Source organism: Anomaloglossus baeobatrachus, chromosome 1 (genome assembly GCF_048569485.1).
Source record: "Anomaloglossus baeobatrachus isolate aAnoBae1 chromosome 1, aAnoBae1.hap1, whole genome shotgun sequence".
Classification (NCBI taxonomy): Eukaryota; Metazoa; Chordata; class Amphibia; order Anura; family Aromobatidae; genus Anomaloglossus; species Anomaloglossus baeobatrachus.
This window is the reverse complement of record NC_134353.1, coordinates 659,612,632-659,637,217: the sequence shown is the minus strand read 5'-3', so window position 1 is coordinate 659,637,217 and position 24,586 is coordinate 659,612,632. Positions and strand designations below refer to the sequence as shown.

Sequence of the window (24,586 nt, the reverse complement as noted above, 5' to 3'; positions counted from 1 at the left end):
CTTTGAAGTTAACCGGTGAAAAATGCTGCAAAAAATGGACTTATAATTGACATGCTGCAAATTTTTTCTGCATCAAAAATCGGACCAAAACCGGATGGAAATAAACCGCAGTGTGTGCACAGCAAATCAAAAAACCCATTGACTTTGCTGGCTTCAGGAGAGACATGCAGATTTTGATGTAGATTTTAAAACAACTGCATCAAAAACCAAAGGGTGTGCACAGGGCCTAAGTGTGATGTACCTGTGGGTTTCTGTATGAGACTCAAATTAACCCTTTGCATGTAGCTGATTCTTCTGCTGTATTAAATACCAGGGCAACTTATTACATTCCTGATAAATAACATTATTCAGAGGTTAGGTTGAGCATCCAGGTTAAGGTACATTTTTGTTGAGTTTTGTTGATTAAAATGGCTGAATTAACTCTCCTAGCATATTCTATGGACTTCTTTGTATTGCATACTATATAAAAATGATAGTGATGCTGACTATATACTGTATATGATGCATTCCGTTTAATAAGATGACATTTGCTACATTTCAATTCTAGGTAACCCATAATATCCCAGCATACCGGCTTGTAAACATATGCCTTATTGCTCACAGCTCAGAGCCTGGTTGTACTAAGCATTGCTGAGGAGGATATACCTTCATAGTTCTGATTGTATAGCACACAGACCTCACACAACATCTATATTGATCACACAGGTGATGGAGGCAGGAGGCCCTTGGTCTCTTCTGTAAAATGATAATAGGAGGGAAGCGTATGACCTGTTATTATAGTTTTCCACTACTATACAGACAACGCATTATATTTTTCATAGGCTTGTGGTGAATGTGCCACCATTGACCTGTTACACAAAGTCCATTATGTCTCCCAAACATTCACTGAATTGTCGCCACCTGCTGGAACAACGCTCATTTTTTACCAAAAACATCATGCTTTGTAAATGGATGCTCAGCAACCGATGCTGCCTCTGGAGCCTGGGATGCTGCGAAGAATGATTCCATGCTCCAACTACAATGTTGGGTATCTTTGATTCGCAGCAGAATCCTCAATCAATTTTTGCTCTTTAACTATTGCAAGGCCATATTGTTTGGTTTCCCATTTCTGCTGGATTAAATCCCCTGGAAAAGCAGGAGACAGTAGCTAGCAAAACAAAGATGTCAATGTGCCGCAAGTGATGCTGTTAGCGCCATATGTATGAAAAGGTCCAGAGCTCAATAGGGCAATGCTTTCTCTTCAGTCACTCCCTGCAAAGTAAGTTCAGCTAGAACATTGTCTAAGTAGTTAGGATCAGGGTATCCGTGCCCTGTAAGGTTGGACCCAAACTCAGTCTTGTGATGAATCTCATTCCATACAACTGTGTTGGATTCCCCTGTCGTGCTTGAGGTACCAATAGCAAATATCAGGCGTCGATCCCATGCTGCCACCAACATTCGTAAGACCTGGAATATATAATACCAGATGGATGATATTTTACAGTGAATATATATAAATATATCAATGTTAAATGTTAGGCCGCTTTCACACTGCGTTCCTTTCCCCGTTCACTGGTCCAGTTAGGGCTTCCCTTAAAACGGGTTTCGAACGTATGCGCCGATAGGGCCATTAACTATAATGGTGCAGATGGAGTCACCGTGTGCTCTGTCGTGCACCATTTTCAGGAGTATATTGTATATACTGGAAGCGGACACCCAGATGCCTTCCACTTTGCCCGGGTGTCCGCCTCCAAAAGGCTGACTCTATCTGTACCATTATAGTCAATGGCCCCATTGGCGCATACATCCGAAACCCATTTTGCGAAGGGTTCAAATGAAAGCCCCAATGGGACCACCGAACGGGGAGAGAAACACAGTGTGAAAGCGGCCTTACTCTATGGTGGTCTTATAAGGCAGTCAAATAGCAAAAAACCCAGAGGATCCACAGTATCAACCGTAGTAAATAGCTGAATCCAAGAGGAGCCAAAAAAAAGCACTGTGTGAAAAACAGGAGTCCTAAAATATAACTTTTAATAAGTAGTAATAAAAGTGAACCATAGGCTCACAAAGGGTGAGTAAAATCACGGAAAACGCACAATAAACAAATCATGCTAAATAGGGGCATGAGACCTAGCCCCAGCTCTTAAGCTCTTCAGGTCCCACAGGAATGCCACAGAGGGGTCACCTCCATATAGTGAAGAATCACTTACTACCAACGCGTTTCATGGGGAACAATCATCAGGGGAGTTCATGTGAAAGATACTGGGTACTGCCCATGTATATCCTATACTGCAGTTTAGTCATGCCCAGTGATGTGCATACTGCCGTATGTCAGAACAAACAAATTTCAAATGTGCCGCACATCAATTGATGTCTCTCTAAGTCGCCCTTTATGTACTTCACAAGAGTGGGTAAGATCGTTCCCTGTATGGGATATAATTACGTTAGGATACCCAGCTTTTGATGTGTTTGTTAAGTACAGTTTTTGACACACTTTACTTCGTTTCTCCATCTTTGCCTCTGGTCAGGGGTAATAAGGGGGAGTGTGTCTCTACACAATTTATATATACCTTGGCATTATAATTGGGTGGTCTCTTGGTTGTGAACTGAGGATACCACTGCCACACAGGTTCTGCCAATGGTGATATGATCTGGGCTATGTCTCATGCCCCCATTTAGCATGATTTGTTTATTGTGCGTTCACTGTTTTTACTCACCCTTTGTGAGCCTATGGTTCACTTTTATTACTACTTATTAAAAGTTATATTTTAGGACTCCTGTTTTTCACACAGTGCTTTTTTTTTGGTCTTATAGGGCACTTTCACATTGCGTTTTCACCTACTTTCACTGGTCCCGCCGGGGCATCCATCTGAACCCCTCTCAAAACATGTTTCGGACGCACACGCCGACGGGGCCATTGACTATAATGGAGCAGACGGAGTCAGTGTGTACTCTGTCTTGCACCATTTTCGGGCATATACGTTTTCTGCAGGCGGATACCCGAACGTAGTTGAGTACGTTTTTGTATTGTTTTTTTAAATTCACCATACGGTGACACAGATATTGGCCAATTATTTAGTGATAATTTTCATGTTTTTTACCAAGCGACCATAACACACAGGATATGTAGAGAAGCCTTTAAAAATGATATTTTTCACCAAATAAAAGGCCTAGGTCTCTGGAATTACTCACAGAGCTGCAAGAATAAAATATGAACAAAAGCTGGATACTTGACTGGGTGACAGATTCTCTTTAAACATTTTAAACATGTGCTAAGGTGTCGTAATGATAGAGATGAGCAGGGGCGTAACTAGAGTTTGATGGGCCCCGATGCAAAGTTCAGATCTGGGCCCCCCCTCCACATACACCGACACTTGGGGTATGGGATAATGACACTGACACTCGGGGTACAGGATAATGATGCTGACACTTGGCTCTTACCCACAGCACCCAGGTTTCCCATGATCTGAATACCCTCTATCAGCACCCAGCTTTCCTATGTTCTGATATCCATCTTGTCCTCGGCACACTGCTTCCCCATGCTCTGCTATACATCTTTCCAAAATAGTATAAAGGGTCCCACATAACCCTTCATATATTAGAATACTCTTCCATAGTCCTCCATGTATTATAATGCACCCCCATAATCCTCCATGTATAAAGTAGCCCTCCAATTATTATAATGAATTTCTCATAGTTCTCCATATATTATAATTCACCCCATAGTTCTCCATATATTATACTGCACCACATAGTCCTTCATATATTATACTGCACCACATAGTCCCCAATGTTTTATAATGCACCCCCATAGTCCATGTATAAGGTAGCCTCCATATATAATAATGCAGCCAGCCTCTCCAGGCCTCCATGTATAATAATGCAGCCAGCCTCTCCAGGCCTCCATGTATAATAATGCAGCCAGCCTCTCCAGGCCTCCATGTATAATAATGCAGCCAGCCTCTCCAGGCCTCCATGTATAACAATGCACCCAGCCTTCTCAGGCCTCCATGTATAATGTAGCAGCCAGCTTCTCCAGGCCTCCATGTATAACAATGCAGCCAGCCTCTCCAGGCCTCCATGTATAATAATGCAGCCAGCCTCTCCAGGCCTCCATGTATAACAATGCACCCAGCCTCCTCAGGCCTCCATGTATAATGTAGCAGCCAGCTTCTCCAGGCCTCCATGTATAACAATGCACCCAGCCTCCTCAGGCCTCCATGTATAATGTAGCAGCCAGCTTCTCCAGGCCTCCATGTATAACAATGCACCCAGCCTCCTTAGGCCTCCATGTATAATGTAGCAGCCAGCTTCTCCAGGCCTCCATGTATAATATAGCAGCCAGCCTCCTCAGGCCTCCATCTATAATATAGCAACCAGCCTCTCCAGGCCTCCATGTATAACAATACACCCAGCCTCCTCAGGCCTCCATGTATAATGCAGTATCTCCAGGCCTCCATGTATAATGCAGTATCTCCAGGCCTCCATGTATAATACAGCCTCTCCAGGCCTCCATGTATAATAATGCAGCCTCCCCAGACCTCCATGTATAAAGCAACCTCCTCAGACCTCCATGTATAAAGCAGCCTCTCCAGGCTTCTATATATAATGCAGCCTCATCAGACCTCCATGTATAAAGCAGCCTCTTCAGGCTTCCATGTATAATAATGCAGCTTCCCCAGAACTGCCTTCCCAAGCCTCTGGCCACCGTTTACTCACTAATTTGTATTAAAAAAAAAACAAAACAAAAAAAAACAACAAGTCTTCACCTTCTCTCTTCCTTCCACCGCTGCTGTCCTCACCGCTCTCCTCGATCCCCAGCCGCTGCTCTGTCCTCACCACTTTCCTCTTCCACCGCTGCTCGTCCTCCCCGCTGCTCGTTCTCCCGATGCTGCGGTGCGGTCGACGTCCTCCCGTCCTGCACTCTGTGAACTCAGCACAGCAGTCGCGCGGGAGTGACGTCACCGCACAGGGGGAGAATGGTGATGCATAGTGCGGCACCGGTCACGCTATGCTTCATCATTACTGTGCGCGGTGACTGGGGAGACGCCGCAGCCGCTGACACCAGGCAGGGGGCCCCGATGCCGCCGCTGACACCAGGCTTGGGGGCCCGGTGTTGGTGGCGGCAGCGGGTCAAATAGCGGCCACGTGGTCTGCGGCAGATCAGCGCAGCTCCTCTTACACTGACAGGAGCTGGCTGCTGATCTGCCTGGCGGCCGCCGGGCCCCTGCCCTCCCGGACCGCTGCGACCGCGGTAGTTACGCCACTGGAAATGAGCATACCTGAACTTTAAAGTTTGGTGTTTGTACTGAACACAGATTATACAAAAAAATCAGTGTTTGAGTTTGGATGATTTACATATGGTGACCACTTGAGCGAGCATCGCTGTGCTTGGGTACGCTCAGTGCTCGGTCCAGTGTGAGCCGCTTGCAGTGTTTGAATGGTTCGTACTGGGGGTAAAATCAGAGTTATTGGATGTAGTGAGTACAAAAAAAAATCCTGCCCTCCATCCCCCAAAAGTGATCTGTTTATCCCTCGCTGTATGTGGGGGAGAGCCAAACTGCCCAATCAGTGACTTCCATTGGGGTTCAGGTCAATTTCGTATCCAGAACAGAACTTTATCTAAAGTCTGGCTGAACCTACATAACCCGAACTTCCAAAAATCTGCTCATCTCTAGCAATGATCTATATATAATAATAATAATTTATTCATTTATATAGCGCTATTAATTCCATAGCACTTTACATACATTGGCAACACTGACCCCATTGGGGCTCACAATCTAAGGTCCCTAACTGTATGTTTTTGGAGTGTGGGAGGAAACCGGAGACCACAGAGGAAACCCACGCAAACACAGGGAGAACATACAAACTCCTTGCAGATGGTGTCCTTGGTGGGACTGGAACCCAGGGCCCCAGCGCTGCAAGACTGCAGTGCTAACCACTGAGCCACCGTGCCGCCCTATATATATATATAATTACACTGATTGCTAGAAGAAGGGGTACGGCTCTGTTACCATCTGCTTTATTTTGTTGTAATGGAAGCCACAACTCTGTAACAGATCTGCAGCATGAAGTACACCAGTGGCTCTGTAAGATGCCCAATGACTTGAAACGGGGTGCTGCATGATGTGCTTTTTATGTCAAAGGTTATGGAATCTGCCATGGAGTCTCCTGACTGTGTGAGTCTCTCCATTTACTTCTACAGGAGATCAGGGTGGGTGTAGCCGGCTCCCATTCTGGAAACAAGGGAAGGTCCCAGAGGTGGGACCCACATCTATCATATATCTATGATATATCCTCTGTCTACGCCATAAATATGTAAGATTACATTGATTACACTTTACAATGCTAACACAAATTAATTTTCTTCATTTCTCACCTTCCTTCCTTTGTCATTATCTGGCAAGTAGCAGTGCCGTGGAAATCCTCGGGCTGTGAACTTCCTCCCTGGGTTCGGATGTTCGGGCCCCTGGAAACCAAAATAATATTTCATGTGATAAAAACAATGACTTGTGGACCAAAATAAAAGCTCCCATAATTTACACAGAGCTGTAAATAACCTGCATTCCACTTGGAATATCATACACTATGCGGATCGTCTTGTATTCAGGATATCCTGGAAGTGCGTGGGGGATAACATGAAACTCCATCTTCCCTGGAGGCTGTGTGCCTGTTTTCTCCCCATAAATTGCTTTACATGTAGGACACTGCAGGCTGCCATCCTGGGGAGAAAGTATCAAAAGTTGTTTGTACAATGTAAGGAATAGAACACATAGGGAAACTATGACCGGAAATCTACAAAAGAAGAGAACGCAGAGCCAAGCAGTTTTCCTTTGCCCGTCAGACTTGAACAAAGCGGTTATTTATCATATCCTTAGGATGGAAAATCAATATTAGATCGGTGGGGGGCCGAATCTTGGCATCCCCATTGATCAGCAATGTGAAGGGGCTGTGCTGCTCATTTTATGTCGCAGTGGTGCAAAGTATTACAGTGTTGTTCCATTTAAGTGACTAGGGCAATATTGTAATATCTGGCATCGCAGTTATGAAAAGTATAGGTCAAGAAAGAATCAATCTGCGAGCATTTAAAGGGACTCTGTCAACAGGTTTTTGCTCTCACATTTGAGAGCAGCATAATGTTGACAGGGACCCTGATTCCAGCGAAGTGTCACTTACTAAGTTGTTTGTTGTCATATTCATAAAAATCACTGTTTTCTCTGCTGCAGATCTAGCAGTTAGGCCTAAGACACACAGCATGAAAATTGGAGCGAGTGCAATGCAATAAAACATCGCATTCCATTCGGACCAATATTAGCCTGTGTGTCAGCGCACATGAGCGATTATTTTCTCAGCCCTAATCGGACCGAGAAAACAATCACATGTTGCGACTGTAATGCGATCCTGTTTTCTCACCCTTTGAAGTGTATGGGACAAGAGAAAAATCGCACTACACTCGCGGTACACCGGTGTGCCACGCGTGCAGAGAGAGAATGGCAATAGCCGGCTACGGAGGAGAGAGGGAGATAAATCCCTCCCTCCCCTCCTCAGCGCCGGCCTGCCCCCCACAGCTGAGGTCCAATCGCATGACACTCTGCTCCCGCTGTGCTGCCAGTGTGAGCCGAGTGTCATGCGAGGATCACATTAGTCCCCCGTGTGGCCCCGGCCTTACATAGAGCTCATGAATATGCTGGACTACCTGGCAGCATGCCAAGTAGTTCTCTAATGAAAAAAAATCATTATTTAATCAGCAGCAGATTATCAAAACTACACTAACCAGCCCAGTAAGTGACACATCGCTGGAATCAGGGTCTCTGTCTCTACGTTATGCTGCTCTCAGATTAGGTGGCAAAAACTTGGTGGCAGATTCCCTTTAAGTGGCTGCAGTGCTCACAGTGCCTGTTCATACAGCTGATTGTCAGAGGTGACGAGAGACAGATACCCATCCTGTATGCTGTAAATTTATAAAGGCTGAATACCCACTTACAGTAAAAGGAGTTGTCCACTACTCAGACGACCCCTTGTAAATCAGAATGTTTGTGCCAGTTAAAATAACAACACTTGTACTCACATTCGATAGTGGACAACCCCTTTAAAGCAACGACTTACAATTAAATTAGCCACATCATGGAATAGTGACTGCAGAGGTGAATAAAACACATTTTTTATTCCTCATCTGATTTGCGGAGATATTAGCTTGTAACGTTTTCATGCTAATTTCCACTAACTCATGGAGTGTGAGCAGATACTGTTCACTGGGGGCATTTTTTTCTTGCATAACGTTGATGATCATCAGCGTCATTTAGGAAAAAAGGAAACGTCCCCAGAAAAGGTCAGAACTGTCTTTCTCTGTGTGATATGGTAAGACATGTAATAACACATACAAAAGTTCTTTCTTCCCCTGCGCTCCTCACCAAGTCTAAGAGATCTCACTACTGGCACATATTCTTTTTACGAGCAAGGTAGGGGAGGACAGCAGAGCTGTGTGTCATTACAAGCACCTTTCTGGATCCATCATAGTCATCTGGGAATAATGCCCTGATAGCTGGCACAGATCCAGAGCTGTGTATGTGACATGCTGCAGTGACAGTGTGGGGTGAGGGAGAGAAGAGCAGACAGTGCTGTGAAATGAGAGCTGCAGTGTGGCACATAGACCGTTTTCATTCTGTGTCAGCTATCAGGGAATTATTGCCTGATGCCTGGGATAGATGCAGAGAGATGTGTTTTAGGGTACGGTTCCACTTGCGTACAAATAATCACTCCGATACTCTTACAGAAAAAGTGGGATGAGTGTCATGCGTATGGTCTACCGTATGTCATGCGAGTGCGCGTTTTTTTTCTTGCCTAGCATCTGTATGACATGCGAGTGTTATGCGAGTGCCATGCGAGTGTGCAGATTTTTCTCACCAAGCATCCATGTGACATGCGTATATCATCAATATGACATGCATATGCCATCTGTATGACATGCCTATGCTATCCATTTGACATGCGCCTGTTATGCAGTGCGATTGTTTTCTCGCACCCATGGACTTGCATTAGCACATCTGGTGTGATCTAAGCAGCCATACGCAGCAAGCTGCTATTTGATCCTCAGCACGATTAGAGCCGAGGAATAAATAGCAGAAGGACACTGCCTGATTGATTAACACTGGTGCGAGTGGAATCAGATGTTTTATCGGATTGCACTTGTCTGTTGGGTACGGTTCCCCTTGAGTATATTTTACTGACCCTTTGCCGCGGGTGTGAGCCGAAGGTCATGCAACTGTGATCTGATTTTCTGATCAGGTCACAGCTGCGGAGATGAGGGAAGGAGCACTTTCTACCCATCTCCTCCCCGGTATGACTCTGCTTACATTGCACTGCGGTTGGATGACATACGAGTGCAGTTCGATGTTTCACACGCACCTATAGACTTGTATGGTGGTGAGTGAGCCGAGACTCGCTGACAAACACCGCATGCTGCGATTTATTCCACATGCCGCTATGGCATGAGAAATCAATTGCAGATGGACACTGCCCCATAGATTTGCATTAGAGTGAGAGAAATCCAATGTTTTATCGGATTGCACTCGTCCATACAACACACAAGTGGAACAGTACCCTTATAAAGACACACAGCTTACACATTCTCCCCCTCCCTCCTTTTAACCCCTTCACGACCTTGGACGGATCTATTCATCAAGGATCGTGTCCCGTTAAGCCCCGCCCCCTGCCGCGGGCAGGCGGCAGCGGTCGGCACACATATCAGTTGTTTTCAACAGCTGACATGTGTGCCTGCTAGCCGCGGGTGGAATCGCTTCCACCTGCGGCCATTAACCCCTTAAATCTTGCTGCCAAAGTCTGGCAGCAAGACCTAAATGTGCGCGGCCATGTTTATTACTTACCGCCGCCCCCACCGGAAGTCACGTGCATTATCACGTGACTATCGGTGGTTGCCATCGTAGCACAGGGTCATGTGATGACGCCTGCAGCTATGATGTTTCACTTTCGTTTTCCCTCGGCCGAGAGCAGAGGGAAAAACAAAGTGACTGAATCTGCTGTTTACAGCTGTATAGCTGTGATCAGCAGATAGATAATAGCGATCGGATTGCTGATCGCTATAGCCCCCTAGGGGGACTAGTAAAATTAAAAAAAAAAGTAAAAAAAAAGTTTAAAAAAACAAAAAACCTAAAAAGTTCAAATCACCCCCCTTTCCCCCCATTGAAAATTAAAGGGTTAAAAAATAAATAAATATAAATAATATATATATATATATATTATATATAAATAAATATACACATATTTGGTATCGCCGCGTTCAGAAATGCCCGCTCTATCAAAATATAAAATCAATTAATCTGATTGGTAAACGGCGTAGTGGCAAAAAATTCCAAACGCCAAAATTACGTTTTTTGGTCGCCGCAAGTTTTACGCAAAATGCAACAGGCGATCAAAACGTAGCATCTGCGCAAAAATGGTACCATTATAAACGTCAGCTCTAGACGCAAAAAATAGGCCGTCAATGAGCCATAGATCCCAAAAAATAAGAACGCTACGTGTTTCGGAAAATGGTGCAAAACGTTCGCCACTTTTATTGGACAAGCTTGTGAATTTTTTTTAACCCCTTAGATACAAGTAATCCTATACATGTTTGCTGTCTACAAACTTGCACCGACCTGAGGCATCACACCCACACATTAGTTATACCATATAGTGAACACTGTGAATAAAACATCCCAAAAACTATTGTGCGATCACACTTTTTTTGCAGTTTTTCCACACTTGGAATTTTTTTTGCTGTTTTCCAGTACAATATATGGTAAAACCTATGGTTTCATTTAAAAGTACAACTCGTCCCGCAAAAAACAAGCCCTCATATGGCAAGATTGACGGAATAATAAAAAAGTTACGGCTCTCGGAAGAAAAGGAGCAAAAAACAAAAACGCAAAAACGGAAAGTGCCCGGGGGCTGAAGGGGTTAATCAAAGTAGATGCCGGCATTGAGATCTGTGTGACCTGGTGAGAGGAGAGTAAAGCTGTGTGCCCCATTGAAGAATCTCTGATAATGTCCCCTTAATTATAGTGATAATAATTTAACATACAGGAAGATTTTCTGAAGCTTTACAGCCCCTATTCTATGATGTGGCCAATCTAATATGCTAAAACTGAAATGAAAATGCAAAGTCTCACTTCACCATCAGGAGGTGAGTAATGACGTCACTTCTAAAGATTCTTGTTGTCTCATGCGAAAAGTATCGCACGCCTATCCTATTAGATAGAATATGTCAGGTGCACAATATCAGACCTGTAAGCCGGATAATATCATTACTTCACTGGTCCCCCTGAACACCTACTCTAGAAATGAGAGGATTACCCCTTTAAGAATATATACAGCATTATTTATGAATCTTGCACTCAATGCATTCTATTACTATTGGGACCAGTAAACAGTTTCTTGATAGAAACACTCCTAACAGCTTACAGTGCAATACTCTCCTGTACTGCGTCGTAGGCAAATCTTTCCCGTAGAAACATGTACAATGCCGACTGTAAAGTCTTTTTTTTTTTTTCTAGAATGTAAATGCTTAGAATAAGCTTTATATAAACAATGATCATGCAGCGTGTGGGACAGGTCAACCGTGTATTGGCCCATTAGAAAGTGATTACAAGGAAGGAAAGGAGAAGAAAATTCCCATGTACAATAAGTTGAAGCGGGACTTACCTTATTTCCATTATTGTACATGGCTACCAAACATAGCACATGGTACATATGATTACATTTCCCCAATTTCCCAACCAGGTCAGCACGGATTCCTTTATGATTCAGAACACCCTCGTAACCCGAAGCAGTGACCAGACGCTCCATACAAATGGTGCAATCCTAAAAAGAATAGATAAAGAAACTGTAAGGCTGCTTTCACACTATGTTTTTTTAACATGCGTCGTAAACGTTTTTTTGCTGTAAAAGTGGATCCTGTTTTTACAAAGAAAAACGCATGCAAACGCAAGTGTTATTTTGCAGGATCCTGTCACTTGAGGTTTATGGGCGGGCATTGAAGTCATGTGATCGGGAGTGAGGGGAACTGAACGTGATAGACTGGGAGCCGGCATCTGACAGCTGCGAACGTAACCAAAATAAACATCGGGTAACTAAGCGAAGCGCTTTGCTTGGTTACCCGATATTTACCTTGGTTACGAGCGTCCGCAGCTGCTAGAAGCCAATCTGCCTGCTCCCTGCACACGTAACCAAGGTAAACATCGGGTAACTAAGTGAATCATTTTGCTTGGTTACCCAATATTTACCTTGGTTACGAGCGTCCGCCGCTCTCAGGCGGGGGAGAGAGAGAGAGAGGGAGGGGGAGAGAGAGAGGGAGGGGGAGGGAGGGGGAGAGGGGGAGAGGGGAAGAGAGAGACTGATCACGCCAGGCTGGTTTCTGGGAATGCTCAGTAGAGCAAGCAGGATCCTGTCTATCAGCATGCCACCGTTCACATGCGTTTGCGTGCAGTATTGTCAGGATCCAGTGAAAAACAGTATTTGGACGCAGCTCAAAAACGCTACAAGTAGCGTTTTTGAAAAAAGTTAAAAAACTGCAGGTCGCTGGATCCTCACTATAACGCACGCAAACGCAGGTGAACGCATGTTAACGCGAGTCCATTGCAAATGCATTGAAATGAAAATGCATTTGCACTGGATCCGTTTTTGCGTTAAAAAAACGTTCATGACGCATGTTAAAAAAACGTAGTAACGTAGTGTGAAAGCAGCCTAACTAGCATTATCCAGACAAAAATGAGCACTGTAGTCCTCAGCTAAATGGTTACCTAGTTCCCCATGGCACGTAAAACTTGGGTTGGCTTGTAACCGAAACGCATCAGCTGCTATACAATACTAACCTCATCTGGAGGAGACTTTACTTTCTGGATGTATCTTCGCACTACTTCTTCTGGGTTCTTGCCTAAGTTTGTAAGAAGGATGATTTCTGTTACTTTAGTTTCCAAATTATTTCCTAAATCAAGTACATATACAATTCTGTATTCCATTCTGCTTGCGGGTCCTGCCACTGAGACTCCCTCCAATCTCAAGAATAGGGATCTGGGGTGCCCCTTTTAAACACTCACATATGCCCACCTCCGCTCCATTCATTGTCTACGGAATTGTTGGATTGGTGGTGAGCATTGTAATCTTACTTTAACTCATTTAGCCACAAAATTTGGTATTAGTCTTCATTCAGATGTCCGTTTTTCTATCCTTGCTTTTATTGAGAGAGCATGTACCCATTATAGTCTGTGCACAAGCCCCCTGTTTTTTGCAGACTGGGAGATACAGAAGTTTATGATTCATGTCACTGATCACAATTAGGCTTCATACATCCAATTTTAGCGTATGTGTGCTATCCATGGTAACTGTGATAGTCCATGGGGCCATACACGTTTGTGATTAGCGGTCCATGGAAAATTGCTGAGACCGAAAAGGTCTGCATACAAAAAGCAGAGTGACTGATCAAAATGGGCAATGCAAGTCTATGGGTATGTGAAAAATTTAAACCGCACTTGGATGACATTTGATTTTCAAGTACTGTCATAATGGAAAAGATGGAAAAAAATGGTGTCTATTTCTGTAACGATGTAACATGACGTTTTTGGAGAGAGGTTTAATAAAGATATTTCTACAATGGAGAGAAACAGACAACAGAGGAGGTTAACAGGTCAGGTGAACACGGAGGTCAGGAGGGGGCAGGGCAGACAACAGGTCACTCAAGAGCAGAACACAGCAGAGCCAGAAGTATCACTGGCGAAGTCCAAGAGAAACAGTGCCCTAATAAAGCAGCCTGACCTCCAGAACGAGGCAGAAAGGATTAACCCCTAACGTGACCTGCATCAGAAGTGAAACTAAAAAAAAGGCTCAGCTCCAGCTGAGCCAGGAGTCAATCATGACATCTTACCTGCGTCTCGCGGCTCCCGCCGGCAATGCGGAAGGAAGGAGGTGGGCGGGATGTTTACATCCCGCTCATCTCCGCCCCTCCGCTTCTATTGGCCGGCTGCCGCGTGACGTTGCTGTGACGCCGAACGTCCCTCCCACTCCAGGAAGTGGACGTTCGCCGCCCACAGCGAGGTCGTATGGAAGAGTAAGTACGTGTGACAGCAAATAATCGTTTGTGCGACACGGGCAACAAATTGAACGTGCCGCATATACAATGGGGCGGTTACGATCGCATACGATATCGTATGCTTAATCGTAACGTGTAAAGCAGGCTTAAGACTTTTACATTGAAATATGAGACTTTTTGAAATTCTGTTATTCCTTTAGATTTCCATACACTGTTTAGTATGAAAGATTTGATGTAGATCAGGTAATTGTTGGCGTAAAACTCATTCTGTACAAAATTATTCAATGCTTTTCAAGTGTTTAATATATATGGGCAAACTTATACAAAAAAATGTCCTGACGTGTTACAACAATTCTGACTTTGGATTTGGGATATGCACACTCGATTTACTATAGCAAACTGTTTTTTGATTAATTGCAGATTAATTTTTTGTTGTTGTTGTTGTGCTGTGTTATCTTAACCATCACAGTCACCATTAATGGCGACCGTGATTGTTGGTATTTCGAACCCCTCATAATTACTCCATTTACAGACACATTTTTGCACCTACTTTTCTTCAGGTGTTTCTTTTTGGTCTTTCGACAGATGCCACTGATGCCGCTTACAGGTTTGATATCCTCTTTATTGACAGGAGGTGGGTGCAGTATTGGTTTAGGGGCTCTGGTTAAGCACACCGGTAGTCCTGCTGCACACATCAGAATGCCAGTCATTCCTGACAAAAGAAAACAGCTGTATGACTATGACTTCCTACTTTTTTCCAATTCCTGACATCATGGGCTTGGCGATGACATACAGAGCTATCGTCACTGAACAAATCATTTAATACCTTCTATCACAGGTGTATGGAGTGTGCAGACAGAACAGAACATGGAAAACTACAGAATCTATGCTCGGAAGGGTGAGGGTGCAACACTACTTTTTATATAAATTTGTTTCATAGTCACAGTTATTAGCACCACCCTGTTAGCTCTAACATATGGGTATCATGTGGTCCTAATGCAGTAATTATATGCCATAATTGTATGTTTGTATAAAATAAAGTGTTGGTATAAATACTTTGCACTTATGCTGTGGGCATATTCATGTTATGATATATTTTACAACCTTTCAGAATATTGAATGCATACAATATCCTGTTGCGCACTCACCTCATATGTTAAGGCTCTTAAACAGGCTGCCCAGGCTTGGAACAAATGTCTGGAATTACTGTATGTGACTACAGATTGATGAATCATGACAGTATGCAGTGTGCACGCGGTAATGTTCCCTGGTATATAACATAAGCAAGGATGATTGACCTTAGGGAGATCAACATCCAGCACCACGGAGACACTATCACGTGTTTCTCAACACAGTGATTCTAGAACAAGGCCCCCTGGGAAAATATGCAAAACAGGACTGCCGTGGAAACACCATCCCATGTCTCAACACTGGCAGGAAACTAGCCAGGTCTTTCACTGGGAAGGAACAACCACGGGAAGGGCATTCTCCAGTCAAGGAAACCGCCTATGCCAAAACATGGTATCCATCCACAGACAGCTGTTTCGGGGTATTTGCCCCTCATCAGTGTGGAGTAGGAAACTGGCTAGTGGGAGCAATGCCTAGTAAAAGACTACATAAGCAAGGATGATTGACCTTAGGGAGATCAACATCCAGCACCACGGAGACACCATCACGTGTTTCTCAACGCAGTGATTCTAGAACAAGGCCCCCTGGGAAAATATGCAAAACAGGACTGCCGCGGAAACACCATCACATGTCTCAACGCTGGCAGGAAACTAGCCAAATCTTTCACCGGGAAGGAACAACCACAGGAAGGGCAGTCTCCAGTCAAGGAAACCGCCTATGCCAAAACATGGTATCCATCCACTGACAGCTGTTTCGGGGTATTTGCCCCTCATCAGTGTGGAGTAGGATGGCATTGCTTCCACTAGCCAGTTTCCTACTCCACACTGATGAGGGGCAAATACCCCGAAACAGCTGTCTGTGGATGGATATCATGTTTTGGCATAGGCGGTTTCCTTGACTGGAGACTGCTCTTCCCGTGATTGTTCCTTCCCGGTGAAAGACCTGGCTAGTTTCCTGCCAGCGTTGAGACATGTGATGGTGTTTCCGCGGCAGTCCTGTTTTGCATGATTCCCTGGTATGACTAAGTCGTTACAAGACCACAGGTGTGCAATTTGCATACTTACATTCATGTGCCCACAAATGTCTTCCAAACTGTCTCAATTCACTTCTAGTGAGAGAAGCTGAAATGTCTAGTTGATATGTGATTGTGCAAATGGCATACATGGGGTTTTGTACCGCCCACGCCAGGAACAGGAGGAATCAAGACAGCATGCGCTCCACACAAAGCTCTGGTGTTTTCTTGAATCTAAATTCTTTGATTGTTTCAGAACAGCTTCAGTCAGTAATCTAAGTGATATACCGTTGGATTCAGAATCTCCTTGCTTACATTATGTTATTGTCAGATGTGGTAGCAAAAACATGCTGACAGATTCCCTTTAAGCAGAAATGAACAGTATATGGCACGATCACCTGGTTACTCCTCAAGCAGGAGTTCAAATGAAGACAGTAGTTAAGTATCAGCAATTAAAGCGGATCCGTCAGCAGATTTTGCAATACAAACTGCATACATTATCAAAAAGATCATAGACCTATAGAGGGAGGTGTTTTTACTTTGAAAATCTATGTCAGAGTGACTGTATAATTTAGATAATGAGCATTTTATAAGTTGAGCCATAGAATGAAATAGCTCATGAGTACAAATGTATACAAATGTATTGAATCTCTGCCCAGCCTGACTGTCATATGCAGCTTGTATTGAGCATTGGGAGATCTCAGCAGCAGGAGAGACACCGAAGAGCTGTCAATCAAACTAGATAGCTGGAGATTGAGTTTAGTCTTCCCAAATGGATTATACAGATATTGTGAAATTAATTATCAAAGTGAGTACATCAAAGCCTAAAAGATCTATAATAATGTATGCAATTAATATTCTGAATTCTGGTTACAGATGCGCTTTGAAGCTAAATAAAAGCACTGGTGTTTTTAGAAACCATGGATCTGTTCTTTATATAAATTATAAGCTTGATGAAAGAAAGCCTTTCTTTAGTTTTGCAACAATATTCATGTGTTAGGTGCAAAGGGCTCCGTCTTAACTTTTTATATGTGCGCAACTGACAGATATCACCTAATTTATGTCTCAGATCAAGGCAGCATCACTTCTTTAACTTACCTGCCAAAGCTGGATGCACAGGACCTGTTCCATTTAGATTCTTTACAGGCAGAGCTGGAACGCTGCAGGGAGATACATAATATGTTCAAACATATTATTCAAGCAAGTAAAAAGCTACAATCGTCAGTAAAAGATTACAGAGCAATTCCAATCTTCCAATTAGTTTAATACAATTGCAAGTATCTGAAATGCCACAATGAACTACATCTGTAATGTGCCACCAACTCTTTATAAATAGGCGGTACAAAATTCTACTGGCACTATAGGTACTAGAACTTAAAGGGAACCAATCACCAGGATTTTCGCATATAACCTAAAGCCAGTGCTATACTGGCACTATCAGGCTGATTATCTACATACCATTAGTGGTCAGCTCGGATGTTTATGCTTTCAAATCCAAGAAAGTGAAGTTTATAAATTCAGCAGCTTCTTGGTTGACATCGGCAACGGAGCAGATAATAAACAGGTGGGTATTCATACGGATTCCCGCCCCTGCCGCCTGTTCCTCCCTCTCTCTGTTGTTTATGCTAATTTTACTATTCACTAAGATGGCGTCAGAGTTGGCGCCTGCGCACAGCGCTTATCTCCGGCGTGATCTTTGTGAAGATTGTGATACCCCCTGCTATTCTATTCTTGAGGCTGAGAAGGCGGCGCATGTGCCCTCACATCATCTGCTTTCTTGTGACCGCGAGAGCGCATGCGGTCACAACAGAAAGGGAGAACAGCTGATCGGAGGACACTGTGCTGCCCCAAGACATCTGCCAGCACCAAGTTGAAGAAGACAGAAGACCAAGATCATGGAGGGGTGAGAGTGAGTAATAAAGATGGAGTCACTAAGTGTGTCTGTTTATCTACTGTATTTCTAATAAAGTATTTTTTCTCTGTGTTTTTTTAGCCCTTTATTGGAGATTCTTAATGGCCGGGTCACACTTGGCCTGACATTAAGAATTTCTGGCTTAATACCAGCTGGTAAAACAAAGCTAGTATTAACCCCTTATTATCCAGCATGCCACCCGGCACCAGGGCTGCTGAAGAGTTGTATACAGCGCCAGAAGATAGCACTTCTATGAAAGCACTATTTTCTGGGGTGGCTGTGGATTGCAATTCGCAGCCAGATACAAATAAGCAGCTGGGAATTGGGGGCAGTCTGTAGCTGCTTGCTGTATCTGGCTAGCATACAAAAATATGGCGAAGCCCATGTCATTTTAAAAATTCATTAAAAAACATGTGTGGGCTCCCGCTGCATTTTCTATTGTTAGCAAAGGGTAATCCAAGCAGCTACTGGCTGCTAACCCCCACTGCTTGGTGTTTCCTTCCCTGGCAATGGAAAATCCAGGGAAGCCCTTTTTTTAATTTTTTTGCCAAAAAACTAAAAAAAAAAAATAATAAATGACGTGGGCTTGGCCATAATTTTGTATGCTTGCCAGGTACAGCAGGCAGCTACAGGCTGCCCCCAAACCCCAGCTGCCTATTTGTACTTGGCTGGGAACCAAAAATATAGGGAAGCCCTTTTTTAATTATTTCATGATATAATTAACAAAAAAACAAAAAACGACGTGGGCTTCGCCCTATTTTTGAATCCAGCCATGTACAACTAAGCAGCTGGGGATTGGGCCCAAGCATTCTGCCCCCCCCCCCCCCCGCTGTAAATTGCTTAAATGCTTTCATAGATCTTTTTGTGCCGTATCCAACGCTTCCAGCGACCCTGGTGCCGGGTGGCATGCTGGGCAATGAGGGGGTAATACTAGCTTTGTTTTACCAGCTGGTATTAAGTCAAAGATTCTTAATGTCAGGCCATGTTTGACCAGGTGATTAGCATAGACAACCGAGAGAGGGAGGAACAGGCAGCAGGGGGATGGGAATCCGTATGAATACCCACCCGGTTAGTATCTGCTCTGTTGCCGATGTCAATCAAGAAGCTGTTGAATTTTTAAACTTCCCTTTCTTGAATTTGAAAACCTAAACATCCGAGCTGACCACTAATGGTATGTAGATAATCTGCCTGACAGTGCTATCACTGGCTTTACCTTATATACGTAAATCCTGATGATTGGTTCCCATAAATTTCTTTCAATTCCTAGCATTCATTGCTTTCACTTCCCTGTAAGTAGTTTGATAAATAGAAGAACAAAGAGACAAAAACCCATCTTTGCTTCCTATAATCTGAATGTTCGGCTAACGACAGATTATACATGACAATAGGCAGTGGACACAGAAGGGTGACACTTAAAGGGAATCTGTCACTAGGTTTTTGCTATCTAATCTGACAACAGCATGATGTAGGGACACAGACCCTGATTCCAGCGATGTATCACTTAGTTTACCGGATTCGGCCTGCAGATCAGGCTAAACATAGTATAACTCCTCCAACATCACCAAATGACAGCTTTATGTGTACATTGTATGTTGACAGAAAACTGCTAATCAGTGGTGGGGTTGGACCAGGAGGAAGCTTGTACTGTACTGATAAGTCCTGTTAATAAAACATTGATTTACTTAAAATGGCAAAACACAGCCCAGCAAGTGATACATTGCCGGAGCACGAGTCTCTGCCACTACATCATGCTACTTTAAAATTACATAGCAAAAAAATAGTGACACCTTCCCCTTAATGTACAGCACTTTGGGGTAATTTTTCAGGAGTAAGACAATATAATTGTAATTAAAGTAATTTGCAGATTAGTACATTATCTTTCAAATATTAGATCAAGATATCTGATACCATTTAAACACAAATCAAACCTACATGCACAGATTAGAAACTGATTTAAATTGTATGCACTTCAACAATGACACACATGGAAGATAAACACCATCCACACCATCAGAGAACCTGCCAGCACGATTTTTCAATGTAAAGTAAAGACATGGCTCTGATGATGCTATAATATTGATAAATTTGATACCTTTAGTGAAGAAATCCGCCTTGTTTTTCTTCTTTAATCATCATTTGACGTTTTATGCTAATTGATGACGATGCAGAGAGGCTGGACAAAGCACTGGGTGTTCTCCTCCCTGTCTGTGATTACCCAGCCTCCTCTGCCTGCCTCCAGTCTTTAAATGACAGGAGACCCTGTGTACAGTCCGGTCCCTGTGCACCAAAATAGAATTAGCAGAAAACTTAAAATGCTGATTAAAGAAGAAAAGAACCACAAGGTGGATTTCTTCACCAAAGGTATCAATTTAATTGGTATTACAGTGCCATTACGGACATATCTTTACTAGAGATGAGCGAACCGGTCGCGGTTCGGCTCGAGGGCGGTTCGCGGAACGGACCTCCTGTTCGAGTTCGGTTCGTCGAACGTTCGACGAACCGAACTCGAACCAATAGGCTATAATGGGAGGCAATCACAAACACATAAAAATGCATTATAAATGTACACATACAGTAAATAAACATTGCCATAACACTTACCGGTCCCCGCGATCCCTCCTGCACTCTGTCTCCTGCTGCTATTCCATCCGATGATCGCTGAATCCTCCCGGTGACCGGCACTGCCAGCAGAGAAGCAGGACCTATCGTGACGTCAAAATAGCCATGTGACCAGTCACGTGGCTATTATCTCATTGGCTACAGACTGGTCACATGACTATGACGCGTCATGTAGGACCTGCGAGTGCATCTCTCCGGTACACGGTGCACATTTGTGTATCGCCGTGTACCGGCGATATGCTCTAGCACACGGTCGACTCCCCGTTCCGTTAGGGACCGGCTGACACAGCCGGTCATTAACGGAGATCACCGTTGCCATAGCAACGCAGTTAGCGGTGACGTCACCGCTAACCGCGGCTCCGGGAGCACCGTTGCTATGGTAACACGTCTGTCAGCGTTACCGCTGTTACCGCTAGCAGCACTGCTCACTCACGGAGTGAAGGCTGCACGCTGCTTCCCGATTGTAGTGAGGATTGTAGTGAGGATGAGGTGCCCCAGCCCATCACTTGATGGGCTGGGGCACCTCATCCTCCCTACAATCGTCACTACTACTACACTAGTGAGGATTGTAGTGAGGATGAGGTGCCCCAGCTCATCAAGTGATGGGCTGGGGCACCTCATCCTCACTACAATCGTCACTACTACTACACTAGTGAGGATTGTAGTGAGGATGAGGTGCCCCAGCTCATCAAGTGATGGGCTGGGGCACCTCATCCCCACTACAATCGTCACTACTACTACACTAGTGAGGATTGTAGTGAGGATGAGGTGCCCCAGCTCATCAAGTGATGGGCTGGGGCACCTCATCCTCACTACAATCGTCACTACTACTACACTAGTGAAGATTGTAGTGAGGATGAGGTGCCCCAGCTCATCAAGGTTTATTGGGGATTTATTGGGCTGACAGGGGGTAATAAAGATGGAGTCTCTAATGTGTCTGTGTATTTATTTCTATTAAAGTATTTTTTTCTCTGTGTGGTGTCTTTTTTTTAACCCTTTATTGGAGATTCTTAATGGCCGGGTCAAACGTGCCTGACATTAAGAATCTCTGGCTTAATACTGGCTAGTAAAACAAAGCCAGTATTAACTCATGATTACCCAACAAGCCACCCGGCTCCAGGGCTGTTGGAAGAGTTGGATACAGCGCCAGATGATGGCGCTTCTATGAGAGCGCCATTTTCTGGGACGGCTGCGGACTGAAATTCGCAGCAGAGGCGCCCAGAAACCTCGGGCTAACCTGTGCTGCGGATTCCAATCCCCAGCTGCCTAGTTGTACCTGGCTGGACACAAAAATGGGGCGAAGCCCACGTCATTTGTTTTTTAATTATTTCATGAAATAAGTGAAATAATTAAAAAAAACGGGCTTCCCTATATTTTTGGTTCCCAGCCGGGTACAAATAGGCAACTGGGGGTTGGAGGCAGCCCGTGGCTGCCTGCTGTACCTGGCTAGCATACAAAAATATGGCGAAGCCCACGTCATTTTTTTGGGGGGCAAAAAACTTCTGCATACAGTCCTGGATGGAGTATGCTGAGCCTTGTAGTTCTGCAGCTGCTGTCTGCTCTTCTCCATACAGACAGCAGCTGCAGAACTACAAGGCTCAGCATACTCCATCCAGGACTGTATGCAGAAGTTTTTTGCCCCCTGAAAAAATTATGGATTTTCCATTGCCAGTGAAGGTAACACACCAAGCAGTGGGGGTTAGCAGCCAGTAGCTGCTTGGATTACCCTTAGCTAGCAATACAAAAAATGCAGCGGGAGCCCATATATTTTTTTTTTAATTATTTATTTAAATAACTAAAAACAAAATGGGCTTCCCTGTATTTTGATTGCTGGACATCACAGTGCTGTAAAAATAAATCTTTAAAAAAAATGACATAGCGCTCTGCGGTATTTTTGATTCTCAGCGCAGATAAAGCAGACAGCTATGGGTTGCCACCCCCATCTGCCTGCCGTTACCTTGGTTGGCAATCAAAATACAGGGAAGCCCATTAATTTTTTCTATTTAAAAAATAGTTAAAAAAAAAAATGACGTTGGGTCCCCCCATTTTTGATAGCCAGCTAGGGTAAAGCAGACGGCTGTAGGCTGAAAACCACAGCTGGCAGCTTTACCGTGGTTGGGGATCCAATGTGGAGGTCCCCCCAGGCTCTTTTTTTATAATTATTTTATAAATATTAATAATTACACAAAAAAAGTAGGGTCCCCCCCAAATTGGATCACCAGCCAAGGTAAAGCGGACAGCTGTGGTCTGGTATTCTCAGGGTGGGAAGGTCCATAGTTATTGGGCCTTCACAGCCTAAAAATAGCAGGCCGCAGGCACCCCAGACGTGGCGCATCCACTAGATGCGCCAATCCTGGCGCTTCACCCCAGCTCATCCCGTGCCCTGGTGCAGTGGCAAACGGGGTAATAAATCGGGTTGATACTAGCTGTAAAGTCACCTGAGATCAAGCCCAGCAGTTTGTGATGTCATGGCGTCTATTAGATACCCAACATCATAAACTGTCAGTACTAACAAAAAAAAAAAATCGACAAAAGAAATTTATTTGAAAAACAGTCCCCAAAACATTTCCTTTTTCACCAATTTATTGTAAGAAAAAAAATAAAGGGGTCCCACGACGACTCTGGACCGTCTAGAATATGGGGGGAGACACTCAGGGAACGTATCCCCCATTTTCTAGGAGTGCGGACCCTTCATGTGAGGAGTGTGGGTGCAATGAATCTGCACTCACTCTCCCCGGGTCCACAGCAGCAGAGTCCATGTCGTAATGGTTGCTACCAAAGCTGCAATGCCCTGCTCATGAGGTAAGGGCATGCCTAATCAGGAGAACTACTGTAGAGAAAGCTCTGCTCACTGGTATATAGGTGCTCAGAGGTAATAATAGATAAAATTAGTGAGTAACCTCGGCACTCTAAATCTCCCAGACTAAGTCAGTAAGTCACAACGGATAGTAATGCAAAATCACTCTTTATTGGTCCGTATTAAGAAAAAAAAAAATTTCATAAGCATATATGTTTTTGTCCAAAACAAGTTACAAATAACGTTTCGGCCTGAGCCTTCGTCAGATTGGACTTATCTGCATGTAATCCTGAAAAATGACAATAATCAGTATCACATAAGAGTGAGAGAACAATAACATAAACTCGAACAATGTAGAGGTACAATTGGGATGCAGCAAAAAAAATTGCAACACAGCAAGAAATGAAACACATGATACAAATGTCATAATACAGTACAAGGACAATATAGTAATGACAAATATGGGGTCAGAGTAGGCTTAGACAGCTCTGGTACGAAAGAGATGTCAATCATAAAGTAACATGTGCAGTAGGTGTAGAGCTACACTATGCATGGCAGAGCTAATGGGTAGACCGACCATAGAAAAAGAACAGAGAAAAAATGTAGAAAAAGTGGAGAAAAAGTGGAGAAAAAATGTAGAAAAAGTGGAGAAAAAGTGGAGAAAAAAATTGAGAAAAAGTGGAGTAAAAGTGGAGAAAAAATGTAGAAAAAGTGGAGAAAAAGTGGAGAAAAAATGGAGAAAAAGTGGAGAAAAAAAATGGAGAAAAAGTGGAGAAAAAGTGGAGAAAAAATGGAGAAAAAGTGGAGAAAAAGTGGAGAAAAAGTGGAGAAAAAATGTAGAAAAAGTGATGAAAAAGTGGAGAAAAAGTGGAGAAAAAGTGGAGAAAAAAATGTAGAAAAAGTGGAGAAAATGTGGAGAAAAAGTGGAGAAAAAATGGAGAAAAAGTGGAGAAAAAGTGGAGAAAAAAATGGAGAAAAAGTGTAGAAAAAGTGGAGAAAAAAATGGAGAAAAAGTGGAGAAAAAGTGGAGAAAAAATGTAGAAAAAGTGGAGA

At 43.8% G+C, this 24,586-nt stretch overlaps 1 protein-coding gene across 1 annotated transcript in view; it reads right to left on the bottom strand.

Annotated features, from left to right (window-relative positions):
• Positions 1 to 493: 493 nt before the first annotated feature.
• Positions 494 to 24,586, bottom strand: part of DTX1 (deltex E3 ubiquitin ligase 1) — a 153,390-nt gene continuing 129,297 nt past the window's right edge. Inside the window, exons 4-10 of the mRNA XM_075319985.1 lie at positions 17,304 to 17,365; positions 14,616 to 14,777; positions 12,852 to 12,913; positions 11,683 to 11,841; positions 6,543 to 6,704; positions 6,362 to 6,451; positions 494 to 1,446 (exon numbers count right to left, since the gene is read on the bottom strand). Of these exons, the coding sequence (XP_075176100.1) occupies positions 1,219 to 1,446; positions 6,362 to 6,451; positions 6,543 to 6,704; positions 11,683 to 11,841; positions 12,852 to 12,913; positions 14,616 to 14,777; positions 17,304 to 17,365 (925 nt within the window). The 3' untranslated portion in view covers positions 494 to 1,218. The remainder of the gene's footprint in view (positions 1,447 to 6,361; positions 6,452 to 6,542; positions 6,705 to 11,682; positions 11,842 to 12,851; positions 12,914 to 14,615; positions 14,778 to 17,303; positions 17,366 to 24,586) is intronic.